General features: G+C 42.7%; 1 protein-coding gene across 2 annotated transcripts in view; it reads left to right on the forward strand.

The window, feature by feature from the left end:
- Positions 1–17,966, forward strand: part of LOC103367642 (DENN domain-containing protein 2D) — a 29,783-nt gene extending 11,817 nt beyond the window's left edge. The window contains exons 5-16 of one of the 2 annotated variants that reach the window (XM_008295738.1): positions 5,350–5,397; positions 6,219–6,293; positions 10,329–10,504; positions 11,107–11,219; positions 11,306–11,375; positions 11,459–11,536; positions 13,949–14,089; positions 15,221–15,369; positions 16,709–16,880; positions 16,999–17,049; positions 17,155–17,236; positions 17,328–17,966. In XM_008295738.1, coding sequence (XP_008293960.1) covers positions 5,350–5,397; positions 6,219–6,293; positions 10,329–10,504; positions 11,107–11,219; positions 11,306–11,375; positions 11,459–11,536; positions 13,949–14,089; positions 15,221–15,369; positions 16,709–16,880; positions 16,999–17,049; positions 17,155–17,236; positions 17,328–17,728 — 1,556 coding nt within the window. In that variant the 3' untranslated portion in view covers positions 17,729–17,966. The remainder of the gene's footprint in view (positions 1–5,349; positions 5,398–6,218; positions 6,294–10,328; positions 10,505–11,106; positions 11,220–11,305; positions 11,376–11,458; positions 11,537–13,948; positions 14,090–15,220; positions 15,370–16,708; positions 16,881–16,998; positions 17,050–17,154; positions 17,237–17,327) is intronic. The other variant, XM_008295739.1, reaches the window with a different exon arrangement.
- Positions 17,967–18,080: the final 114 nt, after the last annotated feature.

Here is an 18,080-nt window from a genome sequence, read left to right on the forward strand (position 1 = left end):
ATGCTTCGTGTTATAATGAAAACAGTGTAAGCTGCCATCAGGACGTTTTTAAAAAAACAACTTCCTGCCCAACAAGCCGAGCAGTGCGGTCTCGTCTTCCCTCACTGTTCACCAAACTTTCTTGTACGCTCACTCGATGCATCCTGTGCAGCTTCTTTGCGGCTATCCAACAAACTTTAGGTGCATTAGCGCCACCTACCAGCTGGAGTGTGTGAGTCAGTGCCTCTACTGTGCAGGAAATTAGGGAACTGAGAAAGGCATTATTGTGGCTCCGGCAGAGGACAGGTTGATGGTTGTTGGCCCTTGGGGGTGGAGAGGGGTGCAGAATTCTCGAGAAAGGCTGTTCCTGTAAGTGTATATTAATGGATTTATCCACATTTCTTATTAAAATATAGACTTTAGTTGACATTTCACCAGTTTTTGAGGCTCTAACATCAGTAGAATCTCATGTGTGGTGAGCGTGACATGCCAGAATACCATTTTAAGTTATTTTTGATTATTTTTCATCAAAATTTGCATCATTTTTTGACTTAATTTGGGACAGGTTTTAAATTATTTGGGACCATTTTAAGTTATATTGGACAAGGTTTGATTCAGATTTGGAAAAATTTAGTTTAAAGGTATAAAAACAAAATTGAACAAAATCCAGTTTCAAATTGTTTTGGACACAAAGGAGTTTCCAGATAAACCAAGTGATAATTAATAGAAATTAACCCGTTAAAGCCCCCCAGCCCTTGTAAAAAGACTCCAGTAAGTTTGCAGAGAGGTCGACCCTTCTCTGCTGGGCCTTTATCAACACAGAAGTGGAATTTATAGTCCTCTTCAGGTCCTCACTGATGGAATATAAAACTGGAGACCTTCTTCTATTCTGAGCAGGTGCTCCTCTTGTTGCCGTCTGAAGTCAACGAGGAGCTCCTTTGTCTTTATGATGTTTAGCGACAGGTTGTTCACTGCACACCATCCTGGTAGTTTACACACCTCGCCTCGTTGCGGTTTGAGATAAGTGTTGTCTGCAGGTTTTATGAGGTGCAGTCACATGTACAGCGGGAGCAGAGGGCTGAACACACACCCTGGTGGTTCTACGGTGGTCAGGCTGTTTGGGCCGAGTCTCACCGTCTGTGAGCTGGTGATCCCATTCGGGCTCACTCCCGTCTTTAGCTTCCAGGACTCGTTTTTACTTCCTGTGTCTGCAGGATATGCACCGTTCTTGTCACATACGTTGATCAGCAGGGTTTCAGTACAGCAAAAACACAAATACACCAAATTTTTCTTCTTCTTTTTATGAAGAATGGGTTTACTGAACAGACCACTGCTGTATCCTTTTAAAAGGTCTTCTTCTTTTTTTTTATCTTTTTTTCCTTTTTCCACAGTGAGATTGATGGAAAAAACAAAATGTGAACACTATGTGCAGTAACCCTCCATGAGCTCACTGCACCTCTCGTGCAATATGACGTCATGTATGTGCAGTAACCTCTACATGTGTGATATCAGTACATCACTAGTTCCTTGTGCAGCATTCAGATTTATTTATTATGTTTTTGTATTTTATCTTCTGTTACTCTTGTTTTATTGTATAGTGTTCTATTGCTCACCTGGTTTGACTAGATGTTTTGTTTTTTTTATCTCCAAGAGAGCCCTTCTACAAATTCCAGTGTGTGTGTTTATGCACAAATGGCAAATAAAAATCTTGAAGAAGTCTTTCAATACGGCTGCAACTCGCTTCAATCTGCTAATGAAAAACTCTTAGTTGCTCCCCCTATCAGTCATGAGAACGCCAGCAGATGCACCGGAGAGGTTGTGGACGACTGCAGCTTGTGTCTGTTTCCAAAGGCCTTGCTGCTGAAATGCAGATTAGAAAGAACTTCGTATCGGGACTCGATTACTTTCAGCATCAGTATGGTTGCGTATTTCCTACTATAAAACCACCTGTGGCATTTGTTATGGCTTTATTCTGGTCTGAATCGTTAGCAAAAAGCTGCTTTAACGCCACAGGGAGCTAGCGTCGCTCTTTTCTCTGATGTTCGGGCGATGCCATAGGCGTGGACACATTGGGCCGATAAAGTTGATTCTGACTCTGATTTCTTCCTGGTGCTCAATAATTCAGCCCTTTTGCAGGGAGCTGATGGAAAGTCGAGCATTTTCTTCTTACGGTACAGTGCCCAGTAATCAGATTACAGTTAAGCTACACTGACTGGACCGGTCAGATGAGTTTTCTTTGACTGATTCTAATCAGTTCTTAAAGTCCTTCAGTCAGATTGGTCAGTGATGCAGAACTACTGTCGGGACTACAGTTTTTTTTTTGGTAGTTTTTTTTAGTCCAAGCACAGCGCAACAATTTCTGTAAACACATGAAGCTAATTTGATGCTTATTATCATCTAAAATAAATACAAACAAAAATGCGAGCTACTGATCTCCTGCTCGTTTCCACATTAGCCTGCTTGTTGCAATAGCTAGCTCATAACAGATTAGCTAAATTACACAGACTTAAATGACCTAAAAACTGAAATGATCCTTCAGAACCAGACCTTCATACCGAAGATCAGCCAGTAGTACATAAATATAATTTCAAATATATGATTCTGATTTTTATTTCGATTATTTAAGTAGAACAATACTTCAGCAATTCAGATTCAGTTTCTTCTGGGACTAGTTTCCACCCATAAGGCCGGGCCGACTCATTGACGTGACGACATCACTGAAGGCGACGAAGCCGAGGTTTCAAAACATGGATTTGCTTTGATAGCAATGGGTCATTAAAACACCTCATTCAGAGTGTTGTAGTGTTGTGTTTTAGACAACAACGCCGTGCTTTGAGAGCTCTTAGAAGTGGCCAAACACGACATAAGCTGCTACGATAATCAACATGCAGAACTTGTTAAGGTGGCGTCATCTTCTCGGACATGGATGATAACATTGTGAACGGGATCTGCTGCGTCACGTCTATAAATTAAACACCTAGTGGACAATCTAACATGTCTTATGACGGAATCCCTGAATATCAGAGATGTAGGAGTGCGACAAGATGATTAGTGTTATATCAGAATGTTTTGTCTCACTGTTTGCACTCGTGACATGTGGGACAAAGGTCTTCTCTGATGTTAGAATGTGCTGCTCGTAGATAACACGAGGAAAATGGAATCTAAAAGAGGCGGGAAGGACAACAACAAGAATTACAGGCGATAAAGTTTCCGAGCTGTGAATACAAATGATGTGAGGGGGAGCTCAGCATGAAGGTTCCTCAGCTCAGCAGAAAGTGGAAGTGGTCCAACGGTTGCTGGCCTCGTAGCGTAGGTCGGTCAACGCTATGGGTTTGCTAAATCGTCAGCCTGTTCTTAAACCTCTGGAGCTGCCTCGAGGTCAGCAGTGGATCAAAACTTGCATCACTGTCCTCGTTAACAGCATGTTCACACGCTGCCGATGCTCCTCCCTCGCTAGCAGAAAGCAGCTCGGGTGGAGTGACTCAACTATGAGGAACAATGAGCTAAGTGAAAATGAGCCCAGTGTTGGAGAAACAGAAGCAGTCGTGGGTGCAGATGAGTAAAACTGGTGCCGAACAAAAATGCCTCCACTCCACGACTTCATATGCCACGTGTGTTTCATTTCGTAAGCCACCTTAGGCTTCAGCTTTAATGGTGTAGGAAGACATTTTTGTTAGTCATTACTTCACTACTTTCATTTTTACCTCATTGTATGACAATACTCACAACTTCCCCCCACTGCCTTTATTCCTTAGTGCAAAACAAACTGTTCCGATGTGACAGAATGTTCCTTAAGGTGACTTTTTGCTTCCTTTTTCTTTCCTTTTTGAGTTGTGATTGGTTCCTCCTATTTTACGACAAACTCAGACATACACTTGAGGTTTCCTTGTGTGTGGGCTTTCTATTAATTTATCTCAGCTGTTTTGTTTTTTTCCCCCCCCCACTTGACCTCAATGCAGAACACGCACGACAATTCTTTCCTCGGAGTGTGACGTAAACCAACGATTTAGTGGTGTTGCAGTATATACAGAGGATTAGCGGCACGACTTGCACCACAGGGAGATGCTACAGATGGCCGTCTGTTGTGTAACTGCCTGTGAGTGGATAAGTCTGTGCTTGACATTGATACCAGTAGATCATATGTAGTTATATATTTAATATTAGAACATACGGGGCAGATGTGATGAAATGACAGCTTATAAATTCTCATGTGTTCATATTGGCGTCGTCTGTCTTTTGTCTGGAAAGCTGTCGACACCTTTCAGCTGCGGTATAATTAGTTTTTGCTTGGTCAGATATTAAGGGGTGTTTCTACATGCGTGATTGCTTTCCAGCTAATACGACTGACATCATATTTTCACCTAACAAGTTTAAATATTGAGATTATGACCCTATAGTGTGAGTATTTTAAATGTAAACGGTTAGAACCTCATGCATATTGACCCAGCTAAATTAAATATGATGGCTAAAACCTGACAGTAATATTAATGATAGAGTTTAACCTGAGTAATGATTAAAAATGGGCTGCAAGGTGGCGCAGTTGGTAGCACTGTTGCCTCGCAGCAAGAAGGTCGCCGGTTCGCGTCGCGCCGGAATCTTTCTGCATGGAGTCTCCATGTTCTCCCCGTGCAGCGTGGGTTCTCTCCGGGTTCTCCGGCTTCCTCCCACAGTCCAGAAACATCCATCCATTATCTGTACACCGCTTAATCCTCACTAGGGTCGTGGGGGGCTGGAGTCTATCCCAGCTGACTCAGGGTGAAGGCAGGTTCACCTGGACAGGTAACCAGTCTATCACAGGGCTACACTTAGAGACAGACAACCAAGCACACTCACATTCACACCTACAGACAATTTAGAATCACCAATTAACCTCAACATGTTTCTGGACCCACGCTGCACGGGGAGAACATGCAAACTCCACGCAGAAAGATTCCGGTGCCCCCACCGGGACGCAAACCGTTGCCTTGCTGCGAGGCAACAGTGCTACCAACTGCGCCACCCTGCAGCCAGAAACATGCTGAGGTTAATTGGTGATTCTAAATTGTCCGTAGGTGTGAATGTGAGTGTGCTTGGTTGTCTGTCTCTAAGTGTAGCCCTGTGATAGACTGGTGACCTGTCCAGGTGAACCTGCCTTCACCCTGAGTCAGCTGGGATAGACTCCAGCCCCCCATGACCCTAGTGAGGTTTAAGCGGCGTATAGATAGTGGATCGATGGATGATTAAAAACTGATGAGCAAGCACATCTGCGAGAGCGGAGAGGAACGACTTCCTTGTTAACAGGAAGAGACCTCCGAACACAAACATGATAAGAGTGAATAAGGCAGAAAGGGAGCCGTTTATTCACCCAACTCTTCTTTCTCTGTTGTCCAGGTGAGCAGCCCAAAGAAAACTTCATCTCCGATGTTGACGCCAAACACAGTAAGTACAGAAGAATCTCTTAAATCAGGAAGCTTTTGTGTCGTCAGATGAAGGTTTTGTAAGGCTGGGCTCACGCTACAGGAGTCGAATTCACTACCTATTCACCTCAAATGGGTACGATTTATTATTGAGTTGTCTGGAGAAACGCTAAACATTCTAGCACCGATGTTAGCCACAGATATGGAAACTGATCACACCTTTAGTGGTCCTTGTTGGCTGCATTTATCCAGACATTTTCTCACCCAGACTCATTTAGGCTTTTGTTTTTGTCTCAAGCATTATTAGCAAGTTGTTGCACCAGAGTCTCCATTTTGTTTCCATCTGTTTCCAGAGGTGGTGCACTGCTCTCTGACCGCTCTGTCTAGCACGATAATAACAATACCCTGAAGTGTGTGATGCACTGTTATTTTCCAGTCTTGTAGTTTGTGCATGTGGACATACCTGGTTTCAGAACTTTAAACTCCTGTCGTGTGAACACAGTCTACTTGGAAGTCATTATTTTATGTTTAAGCAGACTTGAAGCAATACTTGACCTGAATTCTTCAGATTGCAAATGTCTGCTGCCTGTAGGTTTGGCGGGGAAAAAAATGCTCTAAAGTTTGCAGTTCCTTCCCAGAGCTGGCAGTAGATTGTAATGGTGCTCCTCAATTACCACCTTTCTCCAGCGTTATCTGCTTCTTCCTTGTGTTCAGTATATATGTTGGCAACACTTGTGGGGCCTTTTAATTAGCAGAGGAAGCTCCTGGAAGCTAATGCTGACGTGTGGTTTTAGTACCTGACTGCTGCTGTTTTTGCTTCTCCATCGGGTGCCATCCCATCAGGCGAAGATGAGCGACAAGGGGCCATCAAGAGGTTCAGTGCCATGTGGTCGTCCCTTCGCAGAGGCAAAAGAGACAGTGAGTATTTTTGAAGAAGCTCCACACTTGGTGATGTTGTGATAAGGACGATGATGTAGAATTCCAACTGCAGCTACCCGTACATACAACCTCTCAACAGCATTAAATAGTGTAGAAATAATTCAGAGGTCAACACGTGATGCATGATGGCTGGTTATGGATTTGCTGCAGCACCAGGCAGTCGCAGTTTGTTTAGTACTCGAAGGAATGTGAGGGAGCGATAAATACAGCAGTAAATGTGCCATATGAGTATGTCTTACCTTTTAAAGCTGGCTGCTCCTGCTGCTGTCAGATCAGCTGACTGAGCATGAAATGGATTCTCACCAATAAATGTTTGATGCAGAAATAGCCGCAGACCTGTAGCTTAACTGTGTTTTCATGATGCGATGAGTACAGAAGGCACAGATAGCGGTGCTAGCAGCGAGAAATGGGTCTCTGGAGTCCCGACAGTAACGTTGATGTTTCGTTAGAGACCCCCACAGTCTACAGCGGCACAAATAAATGGTATATGGGTCATTCCATAGAGAGTCCCAGGTCAACCTCTTAGATTCCTCTGAAAAAATTCACAGGTGCTCCTATGCCAAACCTATGAAGACACCCCAAATGTTAGGTCTCCATCTGTAATAGTTGTGAAATTGCAGCCCTTTGAAACTTTTGTTAATTTTCGGCAAACCAGCCTCTCGGCCCATCTTCCGACATTAATAGCTCGTGCAGTGTGGCACATGGAGCTTTGAAACTGGCCAACTTTGGCTAACTTTTCCTGTAGAATCCAAAAATGTAATCAAATCTGGTGTATTGTCTTTGCTTGTCTTCCTACAAGACTCTAAAAATGGGCAAAAATTCAGTTGTTTAAAAAAAGAAAGACTCCCAGTCACTCATGTGAAAAGTACGATAGATAAAGAATTGTTTTCATTTATGAGGTGTTGGACCATGTTAACACAGTAACCATGAATCTAAGGATTATAGGGGTTTAGGAATCATTTTTGAAATGCACTCGATTTTCAAATTTCATGAATTTGTCCATTTTCATGCCCTGATTTGACCGTGTGGGCACTTCACCATCATTTTCCTATTTTTACCATGTGTTCCTTCAGATCCCAAGATGATCTGAACCAAATATGGTTTTGTTGTTGAGCCTACTTTAGGAGTTTGTTGTTTTTTTTTTAAAAAAAAGAAGAAAGAATTGCCATGTTTTCTTTGAACTATGAATTCAACCAAAACCCAAATATTATGTGAGACACAGTTCCAGAATCGCCTCATCTAGCATTATTTCATCATCAGGAAAAACGACCAGTTCATAATGGAAAGTAAAGGGTAACAACATATTTCAAGCATCTTCTAAAGGTGATTTTATTGCTTTGAAGACAGCAACATCAAAGACTGCTCACCATGTCAAAGACAAATCCTCATTACAGACATAATTTCAATCGCTTTCAGTTACAGATGCTCCCAATCAAAAGTCTTAAAGTAAAAATATATAAATAAAATATAAAGTATTCATATGGAAATAAAATGTAACACAAAAAATAAATATACTTTCTGCTGTTCTATGTACAGTGTGATGATAATAATAATACTGGTAAGAATGACCCATAAGTCGTCCCCCCTGCTGCAGGAAGAGCAGCTGAAGCACTAAACCATAACATCACTATCTATTTGTAGTATTACGGTATGTCCAATATCGGCTTCAGTATTGTTTGCAGTATTTCAGTTTCATGTTTACATCATTGCTTCAATATCAGTGTCTGCATTCCTTCTTACTTTTTCTATGCTAGTTTTAGTTTAACGCACTATTTTTTGTTTTACTTTCACTTTTATATCTCGTCTTGTCTTTGTGGTAGGACCAGCAGGACAAAACACTGAGACACATGGTTACAAACCTGAAAGAGAAAAAAAACAAAACTAGAACTCGTTGCTGGGGGGATTTTATTAGAAACGGAAAGTGAAGGAAAGCAGCAGAGCACATATGAGCAGGTTGGCTTTGGCAGACGGTCAACGAGAGACATTTCAGAGTTAACAGAAGCAGCGCTTGAACGTAAACAAGCCCGGTGGACTGTGAGACAGCTGCTTATTCTACACGGCTCAACAAGAAGCAGCGAGGGGCGGGATGGTACAGCAGCAGTCTGGACTGTTAGAGAAGACTTTATAAGACTCTTTAACCTCCTCAAGCACACGGAGCGCTGCTTTCATTCCCCGACACACCGACCAATAGCCGTGGGTTCGACCGGTTCCGTCTACCCGGCCATGCCACCATCATGCTGATTGATCCCACAGTGACTGATGTTCTGCCGATCCTAGACACAATCACAATGGTTTCACCCCACATTCTGGTACACCTGCTACTTGGCTCGGACCATTGACAGACAGGAACATATCTCTTGTTTTCCTGTACAGTCAAAATGTTTTGAAACTTTAGCTTTAAATGTGCGTATTGGGCACCCCAGTAGCTCAGCGGGTTAAGCAGGTGACCCATGTATTGGGGCTAAAGTCTGCGATGCAGTGGCAGCGGATCGAGTCCGACCCATGGTGTGTCTCTTTTCAACTAACCTCTGCAATAAAGGCAAAAAAAACCCATTTAAATGTGCATATACGTGGCGGTACTGCTTTTGTATTGGGTAAAATACACTCGTTTATAATCGGGGCACCACTGAGTATAATTTGGAAATTGATTACTAATACTTCAGATTGAATGTTAATACTTTCTCTCATAATCAAAAATCGTGAACTCTGATTTCATTGACCTCCAGCTTCCAAATAAAGAAATATGCAGCGGAACCGACGATGATTATGCACAAACATTTATTAGCTACAAACAGCAATGATATAACAGGCAATGAATAAAAGAATACAGGCAAAAAAACTAATCAATGATGATCGTCGCTGGAAGCAGCTGGTAGAGCGGCGATCAATTTACCAGAGAAGCCAGTTATGATATTAAAATTCACCCATTTAGCAGAAGGAAAGCAATACTTGCACATTGAGGGAGACAGATGACTATAATAGTGCAGAGGCAGGAAGAACCTTTGCATAGCTGCGTTCAGAAGTGGGTTTAAAGGGGTAGTTACAAAGAAAACATTTACCCCCACAATTTAGTGGAAGAGGCCCAAACTTTAAGTAAAACATAGAAGAAGAAACCTGTGGAAAAATAGAGGATAAGAACCCCTCAAAAGCCAACATGAAAGAAGAAAGAGCCTTCATTCCTTTCCAGTGGTGACTTTATTTTATACTGAAAGTTCTTTGGAGCCAAATCCAAATGGACGCGTCCATCCCAGGGCTGGTCGTGAGCCTCACTGTTCATGAGAAATCAGAAGCCAAACGCCTTGTAGAGTTTATTTGGAGTAATTTTTTTAAATGTGCAAATCCAATAGTTTGATATCTACAGTGAAAACTGGTGGTAACTAACAACACTCATCACTGTGAGCTGTATGATGAGGTTGGATGATCGTCACTCTCTGTAAGGCGTGATAGACGTTAGGTTGTATTTATTCCTTCAGCTCTTACCTCATGACTCTGTTTTAATGTGCAGCTGCTTTTACTGAGCTTGGATAAAACAGTTTTATTCACTGTGCACCTGCAGCCTGAAACAACCTTCAAAAAAAATCTTAAGCATACATAAAGTACAGGTTTATTGTTGGACGGTGAATTTCTAGAGCTGCCGACTGTTATGTTTGTCTACCTGTGTTTGTCTACAGATTAAACTAACGAGATACGGCTCGTTTATCAGTGTTGGTGGTGGGTGTGCTTCTTGAACTTTGGTCAGAGTGCTGCTGCTTTCAGTCTTTAGGCCAAGCTAGGCTAAGTAAATAGGCTATCTACATGCTTAGTGCAGATCTCTGCTTAGAGAGTGGTGCGCCAGTGCATGCCCTAATGGAGGATATTCGTACAATCTGAATTCAAATGGGAGAGGCTTTAGTTACCTCTCCTGCCACCTCAACAGGCACTGTGGGACCAAGTGCTACTCTGATGAGGCTAATGTCAACCCATCCATGTGTAACTGTACACTAAAGCTCGATGTATTTGTGTATTTCTGTGTAGAAGCCAAAGACCCCGAGCATACAGAGCAACAGAGCCCATTGGCGGAAGACAACACGTCCCGGCAGCACCGCTACGTCAGCGGTCAGTACTTCTTTGAATATCTGGTAGTGGTCAGCCTCAAGAAAACCAAGGACAGCAACAACTATGAACCTCAGATCACTTACCAGTTCCCCAAGGTCAGTGTCATGGTGAAACCCAAACGTACATGTATGCAGAGTGAGACTTGTTACGGTTATTATCATCCTGCAAAGCCAATGAGGTGTTTGTTGTTGGTTTTTATATTACTCTCGGCTACATGGGGCAGTGGAGCTTTAGTGTTTGGGACTAAACCGCGTTTTGTTTTTTGTTTTTTAATTGAAAACGTAGCTAAAATATAATCAGCACTCACTTTACTGAAGTTTCAGGCTGGAAATCTGAAGGATAATTGCTGTTAGTGCAGCGTTACTGAGTCTGCTGATCATGATGTGTGCGTTTTATTTTCTGCTGATGTGTTATAATTTATGTGAAATGGTTCAAGTTCTCTGTATAGGAAGAAGCTCTAGAATATTCAAAGCTGTAAAAGCATTGTTAGAAACGGTCTTTTGTGGAGTTTGAACTGGTTTTACCGCAATGACCCTTCTTCCTCACTGATGTTTGTGTTCTAGTTTTGTACCGTTCCATGATGGGAATTTATATATTAACACATGGGCTAAATCGGGTATTACCCAGTCTTTATAGTAGGAAGCCGTCTACTGATTCGGACGTTTGTGTTCTTACGTGCAGCTCCTTTTACTTTCAGAGAGATGGAATGGCGAGATTCCAGAAGGAGGAAGAGGAAAAGACGCTGAAGGCGATCACCCTCTTCTGTTTCCCGGAGGGCATCAACTGGGCTCCTCTGACAGAATACCACAGGTAAAGCAGAAACTTTTTCACCAGTGCTTGATGTTCAGTTTATCGTACATCAGTCTGCGTCACATGTTCCTTTTGTCGGTCTCCAGTGAGACCTTCTCCTTCGTTCTGACCGAGATCGACGGCAGCAGAAGAAACGGGTACTGCAGGAGATTACTGGTCAGTGCGTCGACTCAAAAGCATCCAGCCGTTTAGAGAATCTATGTTTTGATGCTAATTAAAATAATGTTTCCTGTCCTCAGCCTGGAGGGAAAGGAGCTCGACCGCCTGAAGCCTACTGTATCATCAGCTCGGTGGCTTGTTTCGGCCTCTTCTCCAAGGTGACTCTTGTGTTTTTTGTTTAGTGAAGTCTGTGATGAAGCTGCTGTTCTGTTGCTTGGCGAACAAAACTTGATGCATTGGTGTTGAGCTCACTCTTGGCTCTGCCACATTCAGCTGTGGAAGCAGCCGAGTGTTTTACAGCTCCCTGCACTGCCTCCTTAGAAACCAACGGTCTCATCACGATCCTGAGGGAGCCCCTCTGTCCTGACACTACATTTACACATCGACGGGTATTTACAAAAACAGAAAAACAACATTGTTCACACCAAGTCTTAGTTTACACAAACCCACATAAACACGTCGTTAAGAGCTGCTATGAGCTGCCAAACCTGTAGGGGGCAGTGTAACGAGAAGCATACGGCCATGCCAGCCAATCAGAATCCTGGAAAAACACAACGAATAGCATGAATTACTTCCTGTTACTTGAACTATAATGACGCGAGGGTCGTTTGAATGAAAATGCAAACAGGCCAAAAACATTGCACAAACGTAAAAACAAGCACTTTCTGCTTTAACAGCATCCATTTCTATCACAGTAGCCAAAGTGTAAACATGGTCGCACACATATGACGCTGATGATGCTTTTGTCGCTCACTGTGACGTCAAACTCCGCCTCCTCCGGTCTACATGCAAAGATGGAGTTTTTCCAAATCCCCCACTTTGGCTGGAGTTTTCAGATTTGATTGTTTTTCGGTGACTTGTAGCTTCGTTTACGTGTAAACCAAAGGCCCATTGAATTATCACCGTTGTTGCTACGTGTAAACGGGGTCTCAGTCATTGTGGTTCTGATGCCACGGTTTTCCATCACAATGCTCCTTAGTGAGCAACGTTCTGTGGAAACTTAAAGCACAGCCGTATGTCTAACAGGTTAACAATCAGTGCAGGTTAAATACGCCCCTAAAGAATAGATCCAAGTGTGTGTCATCTGAAGGAGTTAACATAGTGACTGGCACTAATCTGATAAGTGTGGTTGCTGCCACGGCAACAACCAACAATTGATTAAGCACAGTAAATATTTTCTCATATGCTGATGAAACCATTTTGAGTCGTTCACCACTAAATTGGCACATTAGAAATTTAAAGAAGACATAAACACCAGTTACTGTCAGACACTGTCTTCCACGGTATATATAATGTTGTTAATCTCTTCAACATGATGATGGAGTGACTTGTTTGCCGTAGTTAACGTTGACAGGTGGTCGGCAGGTACAGATGTCCACAAATACTGTCACAGCAGCTTTATCGGTTCAGGACGTCCGGTGGTGTTTACTGCCACCCACATGTATCCCCCGTCTTCTGCCGCATCCGCAAATATATATTTAATCAACAAAATTAATGTATTAACAATGAATCATTACTGTCCCCACTTGAAGTAGAGCAGTTTTTTTTCTTTATTTTGCATGTTATAACTTATTAATCCTCAAACATCCCACGTATTTCCAGGTTTATGTTTTGTTTTAAACCAGGTTTGTTTCACAGCTTGGCTAAGAGTCTTAAAACTTCATTTTTTTTCTTACTAATCTCTCTGTGGAGTAAATGTGTCCAGAGCATTTACTTATTTATTTTTTTCCTGTTGATTACTAATCAGGAAGCACGCTTGAGTCATTTGGCGACACGATTTTGCTGTGAGTCAATGATTGTCTTAATTATTGCCATGTAGGAAATCCTGTCTTGGGAGTTTTTGTTGGGAATTTGGGTGTTTTAGGCACTTAAATGATGTTTACCAGATTCTACACTCTCTCTGACAGACAGTGAACAGCGCTAGGCAGCTTCTAGCTTCGTTAGATTTTTACTAAAGATGTCAACAAATCCTGGCAGTGTGAAATCGGATATTATAAAGCTAAATATACAAACAGTGTAATTAATCTGCTGTAAACAAGCCGTACTTTGAATGACTGGAGCAGCCCTCTGTACAGCAGATGTCACTACAGTCAGCGTGCTGCTTAATTCTACGTCTTTTCTTCATCCTAAAAACTAGACTTCAACCAATTCAGAGGGATGCTCAGATAATAGTAGTAATAGTTTAAATTGCTATAATTATGCCTCAGTGTTGGCATTTAAAAAAAAAAAAAGGTTTGATCCAGCAAAGCTCATCCAGAATGACTGTAAGACTGCAACAAGTGTCCAGAAATGAAGGTTTTTATTTTGCAAGTCAATCATTTTTCAGTGAGACATTTCCCTTTTCTCACGCAGATGGATTCACTTTCTATCAGTGCAGGAACAGAGTCATGTCCTACTCATTACTGCTGACTTAAGCGTTGTTTGCTTTCACTTTTTTTTTGGGTTAGTATGACACGATTCTGTTGTCCTACTGGTGGAACTAGTTACTATGCTCGTAGTTGTGTTCCTTTAAGCCCCGGGGTAACGGTAATGCCGCCATGTTATGACTATGTGTTGTCCCATCTGTGCAGATATTCGACGAGGTCGAGAAGCGCCGGCAGATCTCCATGGCGATGATCTACCCATTCATGCAGAAGCTGAGAGAGGCTCCATTCCCAGCTCCGGGGAACACAGTGGAGATTAAGAGCTTTATTCCTGAGTCGGGCACTGAGGTCAGAGGAACACCCCTCCTGTACTGTTGGTAGCATATCACTTGTAGTTCGATGATATGGATGTAAAAAAAAAAAAAAACAAATCGGTCATTTCTTGTCTTCTTACAATTATTTGATGAGTGTCTTAAAAAGTTGTTAGATGGTATTGAGCCTTTAAATTTAAGAGGTTGGGTTTTGATCTCTAAAGTAAAAGTCACGAATGAATATGTAATTGGAGTTATCTGTAATACGATGCCCTGAAATGGCTGCAAGCAATAGGATTTTAACATATAAACTAATGCATGGCTGCCGACGACGTAAGATGGTGCTGGAAAAACACCAGTTAAGGGTCTTTAGGTCATAAGGAATTATGGTTATATACTGTTGTATACATAATATCCTCAGAAAAATAAATATATGTTCTTCCACAGTCCTAAAAATATAGACCCACAGTACAACATAGATTTCCTTTAAAGCTTGTTTGTGTACACTACAGACTGTGTAATACTGTCAGAGGTTTGCCCAAACTGATGGGTGAAGGAGGGATTTCCTTCTACAGTAACCCGGAGAACGTCCCACATCTACCACTTTGCTGTAATTCCAGCCAAGTGACGATTAGGACACGCGAAACAAGAGTTAAACATTTAGCACACAAACTGAAAGTCAGACTTGTAAACAGGGCAACCTTATAGTTAAACCCCAAAGAGCTGCTAAACATGTAAGCAGAAGCAGTTGTGTCATTACTGCGTGAGTGACTTTGTAGGAGATCCTCCAGGTGGGTGTGTTTGTTTGGAGCTGTGTCTCAACCTGTCCTGCATTACCGAACCTGTACCTCATAGCAGACACGCAACACCTCTCCCAGCAGGACACATACCGGCGTTTAACCAGCTGAGCACTGATGCCGACTCGCCCTCAGGGTAAATGAAGGACAAAGACGAGGTTCTCTGGCTTTGTAAAGACTCATGATTCTAAACGTGTGCGATAATGCAAAGTGGAAGAAATTAATCATAAAAACGCTAAAACTAACCTGCGTCTCATCCACGTCAGAGCTCTGAAAAGTCAGACAGGGGTGTAAAAAGCGTTGAAAGTCGACGTCGTGCCAGTTGTGTGACGTTTGTTGGCGTATTTGTGACAGTGGTGACTTTCCACCAGATCATCAGTCTGACCCGGCCGCTGGATTCCTGGCTGGAACACGTCAACTTCGCCACGCTCTTCGGCTGCCTGACGGACGAAGAGGTGCTGCTGGTGTTTGCGGCTGCCGTCCTGGAGAGACGGATCGTTTTCCTCGCAGATGAACTGGGGTGGGTCACTCACCTTTACACACCTAGAAACGACACTCTCGGGTTTATTCATGCCAACCTGCTCCTGCAGAATGTGAGCTGGAGCAGGTTTTGTGTTCTTAACCGGATGCTGATGTGTCTCATTGTTGCTGTACAGAGCTGATGTGTGGTGACGTTTTCAGACCAAATCACATTCAGTTTAAAGGACCAACAGTTGATTGAATAGAAGTCTTGACACGTCTGTTTGTGTCATTTGTGTCGTTTAACTTCTGTGATGCTCATTTACATGTTCACCAATGACTTTGTAACACATTCCCTTTGTTTCTCAGGAACTTTGGCTATAAATGGTAAAATATTTTATACCGCAGGCTCCTGATTCGTCTAATAAACTAAATTGTAAAAACACAAAACAGGTTTTTTGATCGTGAGGACACTGTTGTTGAGTTTTAGACTGTTGGTCAGATGATGCCGTTTTCTGACTCAGTTACGCTGAAAACTAATCATGCAATATAAACAAGATAAAATAGCTTCAACTAATACACCAGCAAAGTGAGGCTTTTATACTGGGAAAATTTTAACTTCCTGTCTGACGTCTCCAGGCAGGAAGTTGAGATGAACAGCGACACTAACGAGGATGTCAGGCAGTGCTCAACATTTAACTCCTGAACCATGAAATAATTGCCAGAAAATTCAAATTATTTTGAAACTGGAGTATTTATTGAACCTTCTGCAATCGACCAATTTGCATATATGAGTTTTAATTTATATAATTTTTGCTACATTTGGCATTTTTGGTGCGTGAATTACCGATCTGTAGTGGATTATCGGTGCACTGCATGTGTCTGATTGTATACATCAGGATTTTAATGAAAAAAACAACATAACAGACTGATGATGTCGAGGTCTCGGAAACTCACGTATCAAATGTGATACACTTGGCGTTTAAAGGGTTAAGAAGTCAGTGTTTTTCATCATGATAAAATCCTGGCAGACTAAAAAAACCAAAGAGATTTTACAGTACGTAAACAGAACTTAGCTCATTTGATAGCAAGGATGGCAGAAATGGTTTTAGCTGCAATCGAGTTGTTTCTGTGTTCAGTGTGAGAATGTTTTGTCTGAGACGGGAATACAGACCGGGCGAGACCTTGCTGTGGAAAACATCAGCCAAGGCAATAAAATCATAAAATTGAGAATCAATTTTCCGCTTCTGAAGCCCATTATGTTTAAAAATGTCCCATTTGGTCCAGAGAGAGTAGAAATAATGAATAAAAACAAAGGCTCAGCACTTGTAGTCATCACAGGAGTGTAACCGTCTGTTTGTTTAGAATCAGTCCTGATGTCCGCTTTTGTCTTTCTGCAGCACGTTATCTCAAGTCATCCATGCAGTGGCAGCCCTCCTTTACCCCTTCACCTGGCAGCACACCTTCATCTCCATTGTTCCAGAAATCCTCATTGATGTGGTGATGGCGCCCACCCCCTACCTGCTGGGGGTCCAGAAACACCTGCTGGACATGGTCACTGACCAGAGCGATGTGAGTTGCGAAGACAGAAGCATTACCAGCTTGTGTAGAAGCAGGGTTTCTGTACTTAAATGTCTTTACTAGTGACGGAGTGACGTCCTTACTCTGCCCTTTTCTTTGTCTGACACAGCTGCTGGTGGTCGATTTGTCTGAGGATAAAAAGGAGACGTTCATTGTTGCAGTAAGGGCTGCAGCAGCAAAAATCTTTTGCTTATAATCTTGACATTTAAAGAAAACAACCCACAAGTGAAGCATTTGTGTAGAACTGTGACCTGTTTCATTCCAGATTGGCGACGAAGGCTCTATTTTGCCCCCGAAGCTCCAGACTGAAATACTAGAGGCTCTTAAAAACAGGCAAAAAGCATCAAGTGAGTGAACCAAAATCAAACACGTGTGTCAGTGTGGAGCATTGATAAAGAGTTCAACCGCCCACACATGCTCTCTGTTCCGTCGTTCCAGCGGGGGAGGAGCTGAACCGGGTGGTGTCGGAAGCCTTCCTGCACTTCTTTGTGAAAACGGTCGGCCATTACTCCTCGTACGTAAAATACGGCGGAGATCGGGGCGTCTTCGAGAAGAGAAGTTTCTACAAGGCCATCGAGTCCAAGACCACTCGACACTTTGTCAAGAAGTTCATCCAGACGCAGATGTTTGACCTGTTCATCCAGGAGGTGGAGCAGCAGCAGCCTGGACCACAGCAAGGTGAGAACCACGCTGGGGGACAAATTCATGTTGCACAATCCCATCAGTGTCAAACAAGAACAACCAGCGTGCTCTTGGTCGCTGACCTGGTGCCTCCTCCGGTCGTGGAGGCTGCAGGCTCCTCCACTGAGGTAGTCGTAGATCCTCGACAAGGAGACTGACTCGTGCTGGCTGTTGACTGACAGAATGTGATGTTTTCTGCTCTGATCCAGTCTGAGCTCCATGCCGGAGTCACATACGGGCACAAACATTAGTGTTCAGTGTCATGCAGAATCCTGACTCACTACAGTTCATGTTTACAACTTTGCCGCACTCCTTGCATGCACAGCAGGAACAGTCCCTGAACTTTTTGGGACCATGTTGGTCTCTATTGTTGAGACACGACAAGAAGTCTCCCCAACACCAGGTCGAACTGAAAGAACTCTTCTAAAGATCATGTTCTAAAAACTCTCAACTGAGGCACCACATCAGCTTTAGTCACAGTGGTACTAAGAGGCCCAGAGCTCTTCTTTG

The sequence above is a fragment of the Stegastes partitus genome, unplaced genomic scaffold (assembly GCF_000690725.1).
Source record: "Stegastes partitus isolate 25-593 unplaced genomic scaffold, Stegastes_partitus-1.0.2 Scaffold1073, whole genome shotgun sequence".
Classification (NCBI taxonomy): domain Eukaryota; kingdom Metazoa; phylum Chordata; class Actinopteri; family Pomacentridae; genus Stegastes; species Stegastes partitus.